Consider the following 18,528-nt stretch of genomic DNA (forward strand, 5'->3'; position numbering starts at 1 on the left):
GCTGTTTATGATCCTAATCACAAAAGTAAAATAAAATGTCGAAGAGGAGTTCATTATGATCTCAGTTCCCATACTGAGCTATGCAAAGAGATAATGTACTGTAAATTTCAAACAACTTTGGATATGTTCTTCACTCTTGCAGCAGATGTTAACGAAGAGGATCTACAGGGCAACAGGTAGTATCAGTCTTCTCTCTTGCACCACCACTTATCACACAGCAAAGTACCATACTTTGACATTGCAGTAAATGGATTTCTTCTCTTATGTATTTCTCTTCAAATGCTTTTATCTATATATTATACAGTATGCTTTTAAAAATTATATATTTTCATGATATAAATGGTTGTATTACTGAGTCCACCACCACCATTACCTGAAAAATTCCATTAGAACAGATCTCGGTTTATAACAAGGAATTAATGTAATAATATGTTGTTCACTATTGGGAATTTCACTGTACAGCTAGATTTTTAACAATGTGGAATTTCATAGAATGGAAGATGTCTACATTAATTTTGTTTAAGAATTTAGCTAACTGAAGTTGTGAATATGGTTTAATTTGTATATTTCATTTTCTCTACTAATCTCCTTGATAAAGGCATGAACATCGCAACAATCATTATATCTCATCACCGACTAATACCCTCAATCAAGGTAAATTAAGCAAAAAATGATGAGTACATAAGATAAATAACCATGCATTTAATCCTCAATGAATAATTGTAATTATGATCTAGAATTACCACATCTGTTTAAATCACTGATATAACAGCTAACACATCCAGTTTAAAAGTTTGTGTTTCATCAAAATGCTTAATGTCCTCTAAACTAATATGCTGTAGACAGATTTGTTGGGAAGGTACAGATCACTAATGTAAGCAGTACAAAAACACTATATGTCTAACAAATAGTTGTTTGTAATGAGCTACACAGCAACAAAAAGAATATCAAAACTACCTGTTATTTTTAATATAATAAACATAAGCACAGGCATGGCTGTGTGGTAAGAATTTTGCTTCCCAACCACAAGGTTTTGGGTTCAGTCACACTGCATGGTGCCTTGGGCAAGTGTCTTTTACTACAACCTCGGAACAACCAAAACCTTGTGGGCGGATTTGGTAGATGGAAACTGAAAGAAGTTTATCATATATGTGTGTGTTTTTGTGTACCCACCACTGCTTGATGACCAGTGTTAGTGTGTTTACATCCGAATCAGAGTTAAGCAAAGGAGACTGACAAAATAAGCACAGAGCTTAACAAAATAAATAAATACTGCTGTTGATTCGCTCACCTAAAACAAATTGTTCAATGGGGTGCCCCAGCATAACCGCAGTCTAATGACTGAAACAAGTTTAAGATAAAGACAAAAGATGGATGTGATTTTAATTTTCAGATCTTAGAACATATTCATAGCAAAGATATACTCTCTCTTTTACTTTTTTACTTGTTTCAGTCATTTGACTGTGGCCATGCTGGAGCACCGCCTTTAAAAATAAATGTGCCCTTTTAAAGCCTAGCCAGGCTCATGGGCCCGGTTTCCATAGTGTATGTGTTCCCCAGTTGGACAGGACGTCAGTCCATCACAGCGTTACTCATTTTTGCCAGCTGAGTGAACTGGAGCAACATGAAATGAAGTGTTTTGCTCAAGAACACAACGCGTCGCCCGGTCCAGGAATCGAAACCACAATCTTACGATCATGATACTGACACCCTAACCACTAAGCCACGCACCTCCACATTTATGATATGAAACACCAGATGAATACTTCACTCAGTCAGATACCACCAAAATATGGATGTTGGCTTCAGGCAGCTCATACAATAGCAATATGTGAAGAACCAGTAACCTATACAGTGTGGAAGATATGTCTCTCAGTGCAATCTACCTCTTGGTAATGGTGGTGGATAAAAAGGATAAGTAAAATAATGACAAGGAGTAGTGTCAGAACAACAGTTTAAGTAAAGTGTATTTCAATATAGAAATAGATAACAACTAGATATTCTCAAAATGAAAGTTTATTACATCTAAAATTATTCTACAAAATTTACACTATTTATATTTGATGGATATTTGTCCCCATCTTGTTTGTTGTTAACATAACGTTTCGGCTGATATACCCTCCAGCCTTCATCAGGTGTCTTGGGGAAATTTTCAACCTGGGTTCTCATTCCCAAGGTATTTTTTGATATCATCATCATTATTATTATTATTATTATTATTATTAAGGTCACTGCCTGAAATTGAACTCGGAATATTGGGGGTTAGTAAGCTGTGCTCTTAACCCACAGGCATATGGTGTAGTGGTTAAGAGCGCAGGCTACTAACCCCAAGATTCCGAGTTTAATTCCAGGCAGTGACCTTAATAATAATAATAACAACAACAACATCAAAAAATACCTTAGGAATGAGAACCCAGGTTCGAAATTTCCCCAAGACACCTGATGAAGGCTGGAGGGTATATCAGCTGAAACGTTGTATTAACAACAAACAAGATGAGGACAAATATCCGTCAAATATAAATAATGTACATAATTCCTCATCTCTTAAATATAGAACTGTAAAAATCATTCTGTCTCAAAATGAAAATTCATTATATTCAAATAAAGTGAAAGAAAAACATTGAAAATGGATATTTTCAGTTATTGTTCAAAATTTCTTCCTCAGGTAGACAAAAATTCCTCTGTAAAAGAATACAAAAAGTTATATAGATATAAAGTAAATATAAAAGAAGGTGAATTAATTTTCACAGAATTATTACAGTTAAAAGGTGAGTGCGTCATCATAATCATCATTTAGTATCCTTTGACCATGCTGGCATGGGTTGGACGGTTTGATCAGGGCTGGCAAGCTGGAAGGTTGCACCAGACTCCAGTCTGATTTGGCATGGTTTCTATGACTGGATGCCCTTCCTAACACCAACCATTCCAAGAGTGTAATAGGTACTTTTATGTGCCACCAGCACAGGTGCCATTTGTGTGACACCAGTATCTGCCATGACTGTGGATTTACTTGGCTTGATGGGTCTTCTTCTCAAGCACAACATAATGCCAAAGGTGTCAGTCATTGCCTTCGTGAGGCCCAACACTCAAAAGGAGCTTTTCACATGCCACTGGCATCAACCAACGCTCAAAAGATGCATTTTATATGCCAGTTACGTAACACCAGCATCAGTCATGACTACAGTTTCCCTTGGCTCTGGGTAAATAAAATAAGTATCAATCAAGTGCTTAAGTTAAATTTAATCAACTGTGCATTAACAGTTTTAGTTATGTACCAATGTTAAAAATCATATATACTTGTTTCAGAGCAACAGAAATGAAAGGAAAACAGACTAAATAGTTTATGGTAATCAGAAACATAATTTTAAAATCTAAGTTCAAATTCTAATAGACTTCTTTTTACTTTCATAACAAGTACCTGTATTAAGTCATTTCAAACAACTATGTGAATCTACTAAAAATTCATAAGCTTGTAATTCAATATTGCATAATATTCATAAGCATGTAACATGAATTTTGTCTTTGAGCAGCAACTGTTATTTCCTATTTGCTTACCCCTAGAAAGTATGAAAAATAGCTAATATTTCCTTCAAGCTTTGCTTTTGTTTATTCAAATCCCATAGAATCCCCCTCAACCCACGGCTATGATGCTGCCCCACTACTCATCATCAGAGATGCAAATATTGTCAGCCACGAAGGGACATGGTCACGTGGTTAAGGTCAAACAACTGATAAGTAAATCTGTGGTATTGAGCAGAATATTTGCTATAATGATATTTCTATTTCAGCAACTCAGCACTGAAATGTAATGGAAAATAGGTCAGTTTCAAAACATTGATGTCCAGGTCGCAAAAGCAAAGTTTGAAGGAAATAGTAACCATTTCCTTTGATTTCTAGAGAGAAGCAAATAGGAAATAACGTTTACCGATCAAAGACAAAAAAAAGAAATTAAAATTTTGCTATGCAGTGTAATCAATATTGAATTATTTCTAAAAAAAATACAAGTTTAAACACAATGAAATGTACTTCTAGCATATAAATATTCTTGTACAATGTTTAAGAAAGCCTATGATAAATCTAAACAGTTAAATTAGTTTTAAAGCCTTTAACTGTTAAACTTTTAAACACACATTAATATATTTTTTCTTACTCTCTTCATACACAGAAAAATAAAGGGAAATTGCCCAAACATGTTTCACAGTTCATTGACCTCTCACCTGGGAAGAAGTACCTCCTCATTCCTCAGCTCATTAAAATAACTTATAGCAAACTGCTCTTTATATCAAACACAAACTACACATTAGGTTAGACTAATTTGTATACTGTGCATTTTTCAGTGGTGTTTTAAATAACCAATAAATAGCTATGCACAATGCAATGTGTGTTAAAGAAATTTGAAGTAGTTAAATGATAGTTTTAAAGCTATCAACAGTGTGGAACTTTAAACAGATGTGACTACACTTAGTTTCTCTCTTTGTACACAAAAATATTTTATGGAGAATATACTTGGTATCAAGAGGTCTTATCAAATATTAGATATTATGATGAGAGGGTTAGAGAAATACAGATGGTGTTAGGGGAAAATTGAATATGGACAGATCTTTTCATTGCAAAGTTGTATTGTTTTGTGAATAAGAAAAAAGGAAGCAAATAATAGAAAGATCAGTAGGAGGGGCAACAAATAAACTCTCTGAAAATCCAGAATGGACAAAAGGCCTAGACAGTTATATTAAATATCCTAGTCTTTGCCATGCTTGTACAGGTGGCTGGGTTTTCTCCAGCATTATGTCACTCATTGTCAAAATCTCTTATCCTCTCTTTCAAGGCATTCAGCAACCTGGAACATGATGGAATCAGTTTCCACCATTTCATCTTATGTCTTTCTGGGATTCCTTCTACTACAGGCTCTCACCACTTCGAGCACTTAACTCTTTTTCTATGCAGCTGTTATTCTCTATATGCATAACAGTTTTCTTTCTTGCACACTGCATTGGATTCTTCTTATATTCAGTTTTTCTCTCAGTTATTTGTGATCTATTGTTCATACACACTGAAATAACATATCCAACAGAGCATATTCACCTAAGTTCTATCCTCACAAATCCTCTGCATTCAAAGCCAACATTGCTCTACCAAGCAGCATCACAGTTTGTACACAGACATATTTCATGTGTATTATTGCTATTAATGATTCCTGTGCACCTATCACAGCCTATATGTGACCTCACTACTATGCTCTCTTCTCTGACAATCTGCTTGTGATCTTCCAGTGTGGATCTTAAGCATCCTTACTTTACACTGATTTCAATACATGGAATTTCTATCTTTGCCTTTTCCTCATATCAAGTATGACCATTTCCCTGTTGGTAGCAGGGTCTTGTCTGTTTTCCTATGTACTATAAAACTTTAGTTTTTGCTAAGTCTACTTTAAGATTTTTCAGTTCTAGATTTTGCTTCTAGATCTGGAATTTTATCTGTAAATCTCTTAGATTTACCAATAAAACCAAATCATCAGCATATAAGAGTTCACAGGGACAACCAATCTTAAACTCTTCTGTTAGAGCCAGAGATTGAGTCCTAATGGACTTCTGCCTGCATGCAAAATCTGTCACTAAACTCTTAACTGAGTCTCACTTTGCTGAATGTGCATGAGTTGTATGGCCCTCGCAAGCCATTCATCTAGTTTTCTAAGCAACCATCATATTGGAAAGTAGCACCTTATTACATGCCTTTTCTATGTTAGCAAATGTTGAAATGGTTTTGAAACATAATTATATTACCTTTAATTTTAATAATTTCAGAACATTTTCTATCAACTGAGTCAGGTTCTGACATCTGTATTGAATTATGTGCCTTCAAATTCTGCATAAAAAATAAAAGGAGGATATTGTGATTAAAAAATGGAAACAAAGAAAGCAATGAATTAACAGAAAAAGTTGTAATAAACTAAATACTTCTGACAGTTTAATATTGTTATTCTGTGTTCTATGATTAAATCCTGTGAAATTATTCCTTCACATTAAATAATTATTAATAATGTAATGTTGGTGAGTCAACTAGTCAATTATGTATACTTCTCTTTATCAAACAATGGTCATGTACATGATCAAAAGAAGTTGATATTTAGTAATCAGTTAAATCCTATAAGCAAGGCACACTACTACATTTCTTTGAATGTGCCCAGACGAAAATAACATAACAATATGTAGGCAAATGCACAAATTTGAAAAAGCATAATAGTAAGCTGCACTTAAAGTGGTTTGTTTTTATTTATGAGTTGTTTTTTAACCCTTTTGTTGCCATATTACTATTGAAATATACTACATTCGTTTCAATTAATTTTATAATAATAATAATAATAATAATAATAAAAATGTGGCATCTCAAAGCGACTACAGTACCAGTGATTGTAGGATCTCTAGGAATGATAAAAAAAGGTACTGAAACTTATTTGAAAATGATTCCAGGCTTACCATCCCTACAGGAAGTGCAAAAAATCGTATTAACTGGAACGGCTCATGTATTGAGAAGAGCACTATCGCTGTGAAAATAACATCCATCCATGAATTTATTTATTTATTAATTTTTAAATATATATTTTATCTGTGAATTTGAGTGTGTAATCTGGGAATGCATACAATGCCCTTCTCTGCCCTAGGTGTATGGAAAACACTCAGCGAGAAATGGAAGAAAATTTGAAGAAAGAAGGAAAAAACATAATAATAATAATAATGATGATAATAATAATAATAATAAAAATATTAATAATAATAATAATAATAATAATAATAATAATAATGACATCATTGTGTATAGCGCTCAGGTGCACTACAACTGATCAAAGGTGCATGTATAGCACATAGAATTATGTACAAAAGTTAGGAAAGTAAACGGTGTATGAGACATGATATACATGTGTGCATGCGTATGGATGGAGGATATCAGGTGTAGCGTTGGTGAATTTCAGGAAGCATGGGGGATTTTAAAGATACGATGTCTCAGCAACTGACAACTGATGCAGGTAGTTTGTTCCATGCTTCAGCAACTCTGAGTGTGAACAAAATGTTTCTGAAAGTCATTGGAGCTGTGCTGTTTTCTGACTTTGTTGGCATGCCCACATGTGTTAGACACATGGAGCTCAAAAGGTGTTTAAATTGATATTTAATAATCAGTTGAATCCTGTAAGCAAGGCCTACCGCTATAGTTTGAAAATAATGAAGAATTTGGTAAAATAATTTTGTCATTATTAAGCTGGTGTTTGGAATATAAATTAAAACGACATTTTGATAGAGGGTTTTAAGTTAGATCTTTTTAAAACAGAATTAACATCGTAGAACCATGGGTGGTCTTAGGTGGGTTCATCAAAAGGGTTCAAGGTTTTGTGATATTTGCAGCCCTTCCAATAATTTTTTAAAGAGTCACAAAAGTGTCAAATGTACAACACAAGTCCAGAACGAATTTTTTTTAAATAACAAAATAACTTAGCTCCAGAAGGCAAAGAACACAGAACATCTCTTATATAAAATCTGTTCTGTCTGTGTGTGTGACTTCTAGGATCTCGGGCATCCTCCACCCAATTGCGCTCAGATTTGATATGTAGATACCGACGGTATCAGGGCGTGAATAAGTCTTGAAAAAATTACAAAAATCGATTCCAGGTGAGAATGTGATCGATAAAACCGTGGGAAATCGTTTTTCTTTGGAATAGAATAAAAAATGCTATCTTTATTTCTTTTTTTGCTGGTGTCTCAGATTTAAGTTAAATCAGTGTTTCTCAAAGGGGAGAACAGTCGGACAAGTTGTTTTCAGAAAATTTGATTTAAATGCTCGACAACTCAGCACCGTCCATTGGACGGGAGAAGGGGCGTTTTGCTCGTTAAGACACAGTCAAACGCCAACACCACCACTTCACCAATATTTTAGATTGACGTCAGAGTTCTGATGTAAGGGAGACAACTTATTTCCTGTGATATATTAAACACATGACTAAACTTCGAAAAACTGTTCCACATTTGTTTTTATCATGGTAACATCTGTAAAACGAAGAAATGGTTATAACATTCTAAATTGAATGTATAAATGACTTACATGTTGTTTAAGATATTCCTCTGCTAAATGACTTGTGACCGTAATAGATAATAATATACCATTCTCTGAATTTAAATCCTGGTAACATCGTTGACCGACTGACATGAAAATATCGCACTGTGGAACAAACTTAGTTAATTCGTGTAATTTCCCATTTAAGAGTTCAGTGAAAATTCGGAAATCGAATATTTTCTCAGGTTTATTTCGTTCCAGATTCTTAGATTCTTGATTTTCCATTTGACTAATATAAAAAACACGACACCTACAAATATTAAAAAGAAGTTATATAAAATCAGTTTTAAAAAAGGGACTGTGGGTGTGTATGTGCGTGTGCACAAGCGTGACTCTTTGTGTGTGTGTGTGTGTGTGTGTGTGTGAATACATCTATCTATATCTATATATATAAAACTGTAGTTGTGTGAGTGTCTGTCCCCTTCGATTTAGATTCCTAACTCCTCCCACATTTTGCGGTGCAGTTTAACCAAATTCGGGTATCTTATAGTCGTAATTCATATCGAGCCCGTCTGGCTATTAGCGCGCGTCTACGATGAGTCTACGATTTTTAAAATAATTTAACATCATTTTTTATTCCATTTTAATGCATAATTTTTCGTGTGTCGATAGCAGCGGAGTTGGCGTCCACGGTCACACCTGCACCTGTTTGCTTCTCCCCCTTCTTCCCTCCCTCGTGAAGCTCTGGGGAAGGGAGTGTAAGGAAATCAACGTCGTAAAGCGTTGTCAAGGAGACCAGCGTTCTTTTAGAACGACTTCATGGCTTGAAGACACTGAGTCAACGATTTAAAAAAAAATTATCATCATTTTTTATTCCATTTTTAATGCATTTTTTTGCTATAACTCTCTAAAAATGCTTATATAGTTATTTCCCTTACAAACACGAGCAACGCCGGGCGATACTGCTAGTATACTATAATGGAGAAAGCTGCTTATTAATTGTGTAACAATTACTAAAAGCAATTATTAGAGGGTTGACCATCTGAAAATATTTTTATAAATTCATGTTTTAAGAAATTTCCTATAATTTTGATTTCTCAAGTTTATTGAATTTTTTAACTCCAATTTCTCACAAATTTAAATATTCATTGCAATCACTGCATCCAATTCTTCACAAGTTTATATATTCATTGCATTCAGTGGAGTATTCCATTTCCCTTTGCCAAGTCTCTCACTTTCTCTTTTAAGTTTTAATTTGCTATTTGGAGAACCGACAATTTATTCTATTAATGTATACATAATGTAAAAACATTATTTATTGAATGAAAATTTTTTTAAATACCCATATAATTTTTGAACGGGGGATAGCTGTGAGAAGGGCCTAGAAAGTTGGGTAATTACTATTAGAAGACGAGGAGAAAAAAAAAGTCACCGACAAGTACTCAAAATTTGTTCCTTATTTACAGTTTCCAAACACTCTGTACCACTAAGCCAACATATGGGAAACTACCACCTGTATCATCTCTTGTGAAAGGTAAGTGAGTCCAGTTTGATGGACATTGTTGTAGAGCTGAAAAAGAGGTAATTTCTACTCTCCTCCTCTGGAAGCCATCTACTCACAATGCCAGAGGGCGCACACTCTCCTACCCTGATGTAATCTCCAGGGATACAGGCATCCAGCAACAGGACCTCCGTAATGCCATGATGGACCGTGAAGTCTGGCGTAGCATGGTAAATTCCATTGTCTCGACCACGGTCGAACAATGATGATGATTAAGCCAATATATACACAAACAAGTTGTACAAGCGACTTCAAAAGTGACACACACACACACACACACATACCAATACACATGCATAGATACACATACACACAAATGAAAGGCAATGTGTGTGTGTGTGCTGTTCACTGACAAAACTTTGTGCTGCATCACTTTGTGAAGTTTTGTCAGTGAACAGGTTGTGATTTCAAAGCAATGAAAATATTTTGGCATAAATGAAATTTGATTGTTGAAGTGAAACTAACGGTTTTTGTGTGTTCTTGAATGGCTTACAATTATCTACCACACTGCAATTGTTTTTATTTCAGCATACGATCTCAGATCAAGTCACTTGCAATGCAGGCTCTCCAATATTTTAATTTCTAAACAAACACAATTGGGGGGGGGGGCAACAATTTCATAATTTCTCGAATTTTCTTTTTTATAGCAGATAAATGTATTTATGGGGGGAAATATTGAAAAATATGGGGGAGTGATAAAGAAAGGAGGAGAGTTGTCTTTGGATGTACTAGAAAAAACAATTACATCACCCTTAAATCACTCACTTTTCCCTCTGAAAATATCAACAATTCCTTTTTTATTTTTTTTACCAAAAATGCTCTTCCCATGGTTTTGAAGTGCAAAAAAAATTGGCCAAAAGTCAGATCGTGTGAATTTTCAATACTCCTCTCTCCACCCCCTCAGAAAAATTCTTTCTCATAAATCCCTAAATATTCTGAAGTCACAATATCTACGCAGTATTTGTAGAAAAATTTTTTCTAAAGTATCCATTTTTCTGGATGTTATGAGGCAACAAAGTCGAGGCATATACATCTGTAGTAATGCTCTTTTATTTATACAATTTTTTCATTTTATGTTTATTTCATTCATTGTTTGCAATGTTCTCTCTCTCCCACTCTCTCAGTCTCCCACACACAAACACACACAAACACACACACACACACACAGTACAAAGCTTACAGACGGACTGCTGAATCTCTATGTTGCTTTGACTTGTCACATTTTTGTACCATATCTTGTTGGTTGTGATCAGTTACCATCTATGCTCTTTCTTGTGCCTGCTCCAATTATTCTGTTTTCGCACTTCCGCACTCAGGGGAGAGTCCTTGTGGCGGCACAAGCAGTCAGCGCCATATTGGATGAGATCTCGCGGCAGCCATTGCCATCTCTGAGACTGGAGCGAGACCTCATCTGCATCCATTTGCCATGCGCGAGATCACAACGAGGCTCACGATGGCAAACTGTATACAAGGGCAAAACAGACTGAGATTCTTCCTCTGTTTTGCCACCTCTTCTTTCCACCTCTTAGCAGCAGCGCTTGCTGAGCGCACTCCATTGGCTGGGCCTGTCTGTATGTTGTACCACCAGAGGCAATGTGCCCGCACTAATGGAGCTACTACACAATGCACACAGCTAGCGATGGTTGCTGAGAGCAGCACACTTCACCTATCCTGTGAAACTTGTAAATAAACCAGTTGTAAATTGCATTTGTACTTGAAGTCTTCTCTCTTCGCCTGCCAGAGCCTGAACTACAAGAAGAACAAAAGAGATAATGGAAGAAGGAGATATTCTCCCGATATCGTAAACCTTGCCATCCATTATACCTTTGTCACTTTTATTCTTGACAATGAAATTCCTCACAAGCCAGTGATCAGCCATTTTGTTGGATCTGTGTTCACAAATGCATGTAATAAAAAATAATTATTAAATACTGGTGAAGTAACAGAACTGAATTTGTTTTTTATTCTTTATATATTATATTTCTTGTACTTGTTATTTTTATTATGTAATAGGATAGTAAGGCAGCAAGTGGGCAGAACCGTTAACATGCTAGGCGTTTTGTCTGTCCTAATGTTCTAAGTTCAGATTTTGTCACGGTCAACTTTGCCTTTCATCCTTTTGGGATCAAAAAAGTAAGAGCCAATTGAGCACTAGGGTCAATGTAACTGACTTACCCCTCCATCGAAATTGCTGGCCTTGTGCCAAAATTTGAAACCATTATGTAATGGGGCGGTAAGTAGAGTATGAAGAGTACCAGACAAAAAATCTTATAGTACTTAATCATGTCTCTTTAGATTCAAATCTTGCTGAGAGGTACTTTGCCTTTATTCATCCACTGTCGATAAAATAAATACCAGTGAACTACTGAAGTCAATTTAATAAACTGTGTCCTCTTCTAAAAGTTGTGGCCTTGTTTTGTCACAATGTTAGAAATTATTGTTAATATATTATATCATAGAAAGAAAAGCAAAGGACAGGAAGTAGATGGGTGTAATTTCTTAAAACAATTTTCATTCATTATCATGAAATATTTAAAGAAAAAACATCAAGAAAATGCAGAAGAAACACAAGAACAAGGAAAATGAAAATGTAGAAGAACAAGATATACATACTGGCAACTTCGTTCAGCAATAATATTCATTTCATTATCAATATAGATCTTAATTCCCCGTGATAAGCCATCGATTAATTTTTTTCCACGTGGATGACGTGAAAGGCTATCTAGCTGAAGGCGAAGAATGTTATCTGATGTCAACTTCAATGAGAAATGAAATGAAAAAAGAAAGAGACAATTTAATTTAACAACAGTAAAAATAGATAAGCATAAAATAATATAATCAGTATTTAGACAAATGAAATTTATACACACATAACAAAGAGCCTCTCTCTCAGAGTGAAAGGCAGGTGGTTTGATGCCTGTGTGCAAACAGCTATGCTGCATGGCAGTGAAACATGGGCTATGACAGCCGAGGACATGCATAGGCTTGAGAGAAATGAAGCCAGTATGCTTTGCTGGATGTGCAATGTTAGTGTGCATGTTCAACGGAGTGTAAAGTGTAAGCATCTTGAGAGAAAAGTTAGGCATAAGAGGAATCAGATGTGGTATGCAAAAGAGACGACTGCACTGGTATGGTCATGTGATGTGTATGGACGAGGACCGTTATGTAAAGAAGTGCTGATCTCTAACTGCGGAGGGTTGACCCAGGAAGACATGGGATGAGGTGTTGAAGCATGACCCTTGAACCTCACAGAAGCAATAATTAGTGACTAAGACCTTTGGTGATGTGCTCTGCTTAAGAGGAGCCATCAAGCCAGGTGCACCTGTGCTGTTGGCATGTAAAAGAAAGGAAATCAATCTTTGAATTTCAGGCCTCGTGGATGCAAAGTGGCTGAGTTCCTTTCAAGCACTGGGCTTCATGGAGGCAAAGTGGCTAAGTTCCTTTCGAATGTTGGGCCTCCAGAGACAAGGTGGCTGAGTTCCTTTTGAGCAATGGGCTTCATTGAGGTAAAGTACCAAGCTCCTTTTTAATGTTGGACCTCACGGGGGCAGTGACCAAGACCTTTGACATAGTGTCGAGCTTGAGAAGACCCATCAAGCCGAGCAAAATCACAATCATGGCAGATACTGGTGTCACATAAATGGTACCCATGCCGGTGGCATGTAAAAGCATCTATTACATTCTTGGAGAGGTTGGCTTTAGGAAGAGCATCAAGCTGTAGAAAACCATGCCAAATCAGACTAGATCCTGGTGCAGCCTTCTAACATGCCAGCCCAGTCAAACAGTCCAACCCATGGATAATGGACATTTAATGATGATGGTGATGATGATACATACACACACATACATATATTACATTGGTGTAATGGTAGCACAATTATCATGAGGTGTGGGTTCGAGTCCCATGCATATGAAAAACCCACTGTTTCCCTCAAGGGCTTATATATCCCAATATTAGACTATTTTCTCTAGTTGATACAGCATGATCACTTATAAGCTTTAAGCCTATAAAATATTAATATATATATATATATATATATTAATATAAAAAGAAGACATAAAAAATTGTCAAATTTATACCAGACACCTTGCATGTGTGTGTGTTTACACACACACAGACAGAGGGTGTTTGGGATAAATTTGACAATTTTTAAAGTCTTTTTTCAGGAACAGTTCAATGTATTAGTGAACAGTTAACAGTGTTGGAAAGCATAAAGATTAAAGTTGTAGTTGAGATAAATTTAACTGACATGGAGGACTGGAAGCAAATCATGGTGATTGGTGCCAGGTATCAAGTTGCTGACAACATAACTGCTGCTCAATGTTCTGTGAACACTGAAGAGGCTGCAAGATGTGACAGAGACAGCTGCAAGAGACTGCACAGCTGTGATCAGCAGGAAGGGACATAACAGGCATTCTGACTGTATTCACATGCTTGTAATCATCCAACAACTGCAGTGCAAGACGATAGAAGATCCAAACAAGGGAATCCAGGCTTTAACAAGAGAGAGATGTTTGTTGGAATCACCACTATGAAGTTGGCCCTGCATGAGGATCTTTGCTACCACTCATACAAGGGGTACAAGGAATAAATTCTGACAGCCTAACAGTTGAGGCCAAGGAGAATCACTTGATCTGGTTGTTCTGAGATGAAAAGAACTTCTATGAGACCAATTGCACAACAGGTAACTTGCCTACAATCCATGTGAAGTCCACCTATCATGAAAACCAAGTTCCTCCAAATAGTAATGGTTTTTGTGTGTGTCTCCAGAGAGGGTGATGTCATGCTGTCCCGCATCTTTGAACAAGGCCTTAGGCTCAATTTAGACAGCTATGTCAAGCTGCTGGAGACTGTGGTTAAACCCTGGTTGCTGCTGGAAAGCTATATGGAGGAGAATAGGATTTGGCTTCTTGACATACCTCCAAAAAGATTCAGAAGTAGTTGTTAGAGAATTTTTATGACGTCATCAGCCCCATAGATTGGTAACTAACCAATATTTCCATTAGATTTATGATCCCTTAATGAGGTTTATTACCTTTACTTGATTCTATATATGTATATATGTGTGTATGGATATACATATATATATATATATATATATATATATATATATATATATATATTTGTATGTATATGTATGTATGTTGACAGACAGATATATTATGTATTTAAAAGCACAACACGTCTTTAAATGCTACTCATAGTTTCATATGTAGAGAAATATTTCAAACATATTCATCAGACACAACCCACATAACATAATGAACTAAAAAAGTTGAAACTATTAGTAGCACTTAAAGACATATATTGTGTCCTTTAAGTAAATAATATTTATCTTTCGCCAGATGGCATACTTTTTTTGTTGAATTTTCTATCATAGAACAGTGTATGTATATATATATATATATATATATATATATATATATATACATATATATAATTAAATAATAAGGGTAGAAATTTATATTAATCAATTAAAACTATTGGCTTAGCATATCTAAAAAACCCGAAGATTAAAAATTGTGTTACATACAAAATTTAGAGGAATGACCACTAAAGTGGACACCATAAAGGGTGTCCACTTTAGTGGTCATTCCTCTAAATTTCTATCACTGTTTGAGTTGCATAATAGTGGTTTTATTTCTAATTTATATTTTATATATATATATACACACACACACACACACACACACAAATATGATGGATTCTCTCATCATGAATGTCAAATGAAGGTTTTAATCATGTTCTATGGACACGGATGTGTCTCAAAGCCTGCTGGTGTCTTGCAAACTTCTAGGCAAATAGAATAAGTTGACGTCTCAGTTTGCTTGCAAGTTTGTGGATCATTTACTATGTGTTTTCTTAAGTGGACAGCAAGGCCTGCTTTGCTTCATGCCACAAAACCACAATGATAGGTAAAGTTTCCATTTAGAGGAGCAGTGTTTTGCCAGCATGCCTTCATGCTTGCATGAAGTTGGTGCCAATGTTGGAGTTGACTTTGCTCAAATCTTCGAACTGAGGAGAAGCAGGACTGGCACCAGGTCCTGCATTCTGATGTTTTGTTTTCCCAGGAAGAAAAGGGTATGTTGCATCACTTCAGGTTGTCCTTTAGTTTGTGTTTGAAGAGCAAAAGTCGCCTTCCAAATGAACTTCCAAAGAGAAGTTGTTTCGGAATTCTGATATGACTGATATGTGAGAGATGACCTGACCAACTAAACTGTATTTTGATGAGGATGGTTTCAATACCTGATATGTTGCATTTTGCTAGTACTTCACTGTTATGAATATGGTCACTCAGTTTTTATGTTGGAGATAGAATGCAAGCATTGTGCATGAAAAGCATCAAGCTGGTTCACGTGATTTTGGTACAGAGTTCAAGATTCAGCACCATAAAGCAAAGTTATCAAGACCACTGACTTATATACATCAACTTTCACCTTCTACAATATGTTGTGGCTGTTCAAAACCTGTGATAAAGCTTACCAAAAGTTGAGTTAGCCTTCCCAATTCTGGACTCAATTTCTTTATCCATCTTATACACATATATATATATACATATACAAGAGAGAGGGGGGATGCTTTTATATATATATATACACACACATAAATATATACAAATGCATATTTAGAATTAATTTAGCAAAGACCAAAGTCCTAGTCAGTAGGAAATCTAACAAATCACAAATCCTTTCAGGGAGATGGCCCTGCTTGATATTTAGAAAAGGCGTAGGTAGAAACTCCATAAGGTGTACCTGGTGCAAGCTATGGGCACATAAGAGGTGCAGCAGTATCAGGAGAAGGTTAACAGAGAAAGTAGTTTCTATGTGTGGTACATGTGGAGGTTTAATGAACACTAGGAATGTACGGAAAATAGATTTCGTCAAATGCCTGGTGGGATTCTCAGAACTAGCAGAGAGCTTCTGTTACTAGGTGACCAAACCAGCAGTGGAAGAGGATGCTCTGAGAGTGTAGCTGCTGGAATAAGAATGGGCTGGTCAAGGTTCAGAGAGCTTCTACTTTTGTAAGTAACAAAGGGCTTCTCCCTCAGAATGAAAGGCAGATTGTATGATGCCTGTGTGCAAACAGCCATGCTACACGGCAGTGAAACATGAACTGTGACTGCGGAGGACAAAAGCTTAGAAGAACTAAAGCTACCATGCTCTACTAAATGTGCAATGTCAGTGTGCATGTATGACAGAGTTTAAGTGTCCTAAAAGAAAAATTGGGTATAAGAGGCATCAGATGTAGTGTGCAAGAGAGAAGACTGTGCAGGTATGGTCACGTGATGCATATGGATGAGAACAGCTGTGTAAAGAAATGCCAATTACTTAATTGTGGAGAGAGCCTGTGAAAGAAGAAGACCCAGAAAGACGTGGCACAAGGTGGTGAAATAATAATTTTGGGCTGCTGAGTCTCACAAAAGTGATAACAAGAGACAGACTTCTGGCAATTTGCTGTGCTTGAGGAGGCATGTCAAGCTAAGTGAAGTCATGGTCATGGCCAGTACTGATAATACGTAAAGGGCACCTGTGCCAGTGATACATAAAAGGTACCCAAGCTGATGACACATAAAAGACACTCATACCAGTGACATAAAGGGTACTTAGTACATTCTGTAAAGTGGTTGGTGTTAGGAAGAGCATCTAGCTGTAGAAATCAAGCCAAAACAGATGACTGGAGTCTAGTGCAGCTCTCCAAATTACCAGCTCTTCTCAAACCCATGCCAGTATGGAAAACAGACATTAGATTTAGGTTTATTAGATTATGACGATTAGATGGTTGTGGTGTTGTTGTTGGTAGTGGTCATGATGATGCACTAGTAATTCTTAATAACGCTCTCCTACATGTGTTGAGAAACTATCTTAGCTACAGAGTTAAAAAAATATATCTGCAAAATAAGTGAGAAAAAGGCAGCCAACTTACAGACCCATCCATATAACAGCCAGTTTTAATAACACATGAAGTGAAATTTCCCTCTCGACACTCAGTTTGTGAACCAACTTTCACAGTCACAGTGAAACCTATAAAGCATAAAATATTTTGATACAATTTATGCAAACATAAATCATCATTAACAGCAACAAAATTCTCAAGTCTAGTAAATTTAGTCCATATTAGTCAGTTTTAATCCAGATTTAATAACAGGTCATGTTGGGATGGAAGCCAAAAGCATTTATAGTAGAGGAGAAACAGCATATCTCCAAGTATATTTGTAACATGTTAGTGAATATAGCATGTTTGAGACTACTAATCTGTTTGATGACCTTTTTATATGCGGTCTAGTATGTTTGTATGTGTAACAGAAGCACCATACTTGATATATGAAAGGTACTCTCTTGTGGGGTTATACCTGAACTTTGTCAGTAATAGATCAAAGTTGAAATATTTTCTCGCTCTAAAGAGGAAGCCTAGTCTATTGAATAGTTCTGGTAATCTCACATGTACAATTAATCAATAAACAGCTGGTCTTTTTGATCTCTAAACCTTTGCTCCTAATTTGATCTATTACTCCTAAGCTTCCTCTAATGCTCCCTGCATTGAGTGATTTATTTGCTTCATCAATAGATACCTGAAGATTGGATGGTTGGTTTATTATCTAGGATAACAAAAAAGGGAGGCCCTTGAGAGTAATGAAATTGGAGGAATATGATGTTGAGCAGCATGGTACCAAGTGTGTTTGGTATGGTTATACTAAATTAGATTTAGATTCCATTGGAAAGTAATATTAAAGGATGCAAAAGTAGTCTCCTAGTAATCACGTGGTTGAAGTGGGCAGACATTTTTTTGCTTGGGCATCTTATACAACAATACATTCGTTTCAGATAGACTTTGATAATGGCTTTCATAGATTTTGAAAAAGTATTTTCCTTTCTTTTTGTTTTCTTTTGATAGTATACATAGGATTACACATAATAAAAAAAAACTA

At 35.9% G+C, this 18,528-nt stretch overlaps 1 protein-coding gene across 3 annotated transcripts in view; it reads right to left on the minus strand.

The window, feature by feature from the left end:
- Nucleotides 1-2,571: 2,571 nt before the first annotated feature.
- Nucleotides 2,572-18,528, minus strand: part of LOC115217937 (interferon regulatory factor 1) — a 43,873-nt gene continuing 27,916 nt past the window's right edge. For all 3 annotated transcript variants that reach the window (XM_029787665.2, XM_029787659.2, XM_036501010.1), the window contains 5 exons: nt 17,526-17,623; nt 12,215-12,357; nt 8,089-8,350; nt 5,781-5,862; nt 2,572-2,681 (listed from right to left, as the gene is read on the minus strand). In XM_029787665.2, coding sequence (XP_029643525.1) covers nt 2,662-2,681; nt 5,781-5,862; nt 8,089-8,350; nt 12,215-12,357; nt 17,526-17,623 — 605 coding nt within the window. In that variant the 3' untranslated portion in view covers nt 2,572-2,661. The remainder of the gene's footprint in view (nt 2,682-5,780; nt 5,863-8,088; nt 8,351-12,214; nt 12,358-17,525; nt 17,624-18,528) is intronic.

This window comes from Octopus sinensis, linkage group LG1 (assembly GCF_006345805.1).
Source record: "Octopus sinensis linkage group LG1, ASM634580v1, whole genome shotgun sequence".
NCBI classification, from domain to species: domain Eukaryota; kingdom Metazoa; phylum Mollusca; class Cephalopoda; order Octopoda; family Octopodidae; genus Octopus; species Octopus sinensis.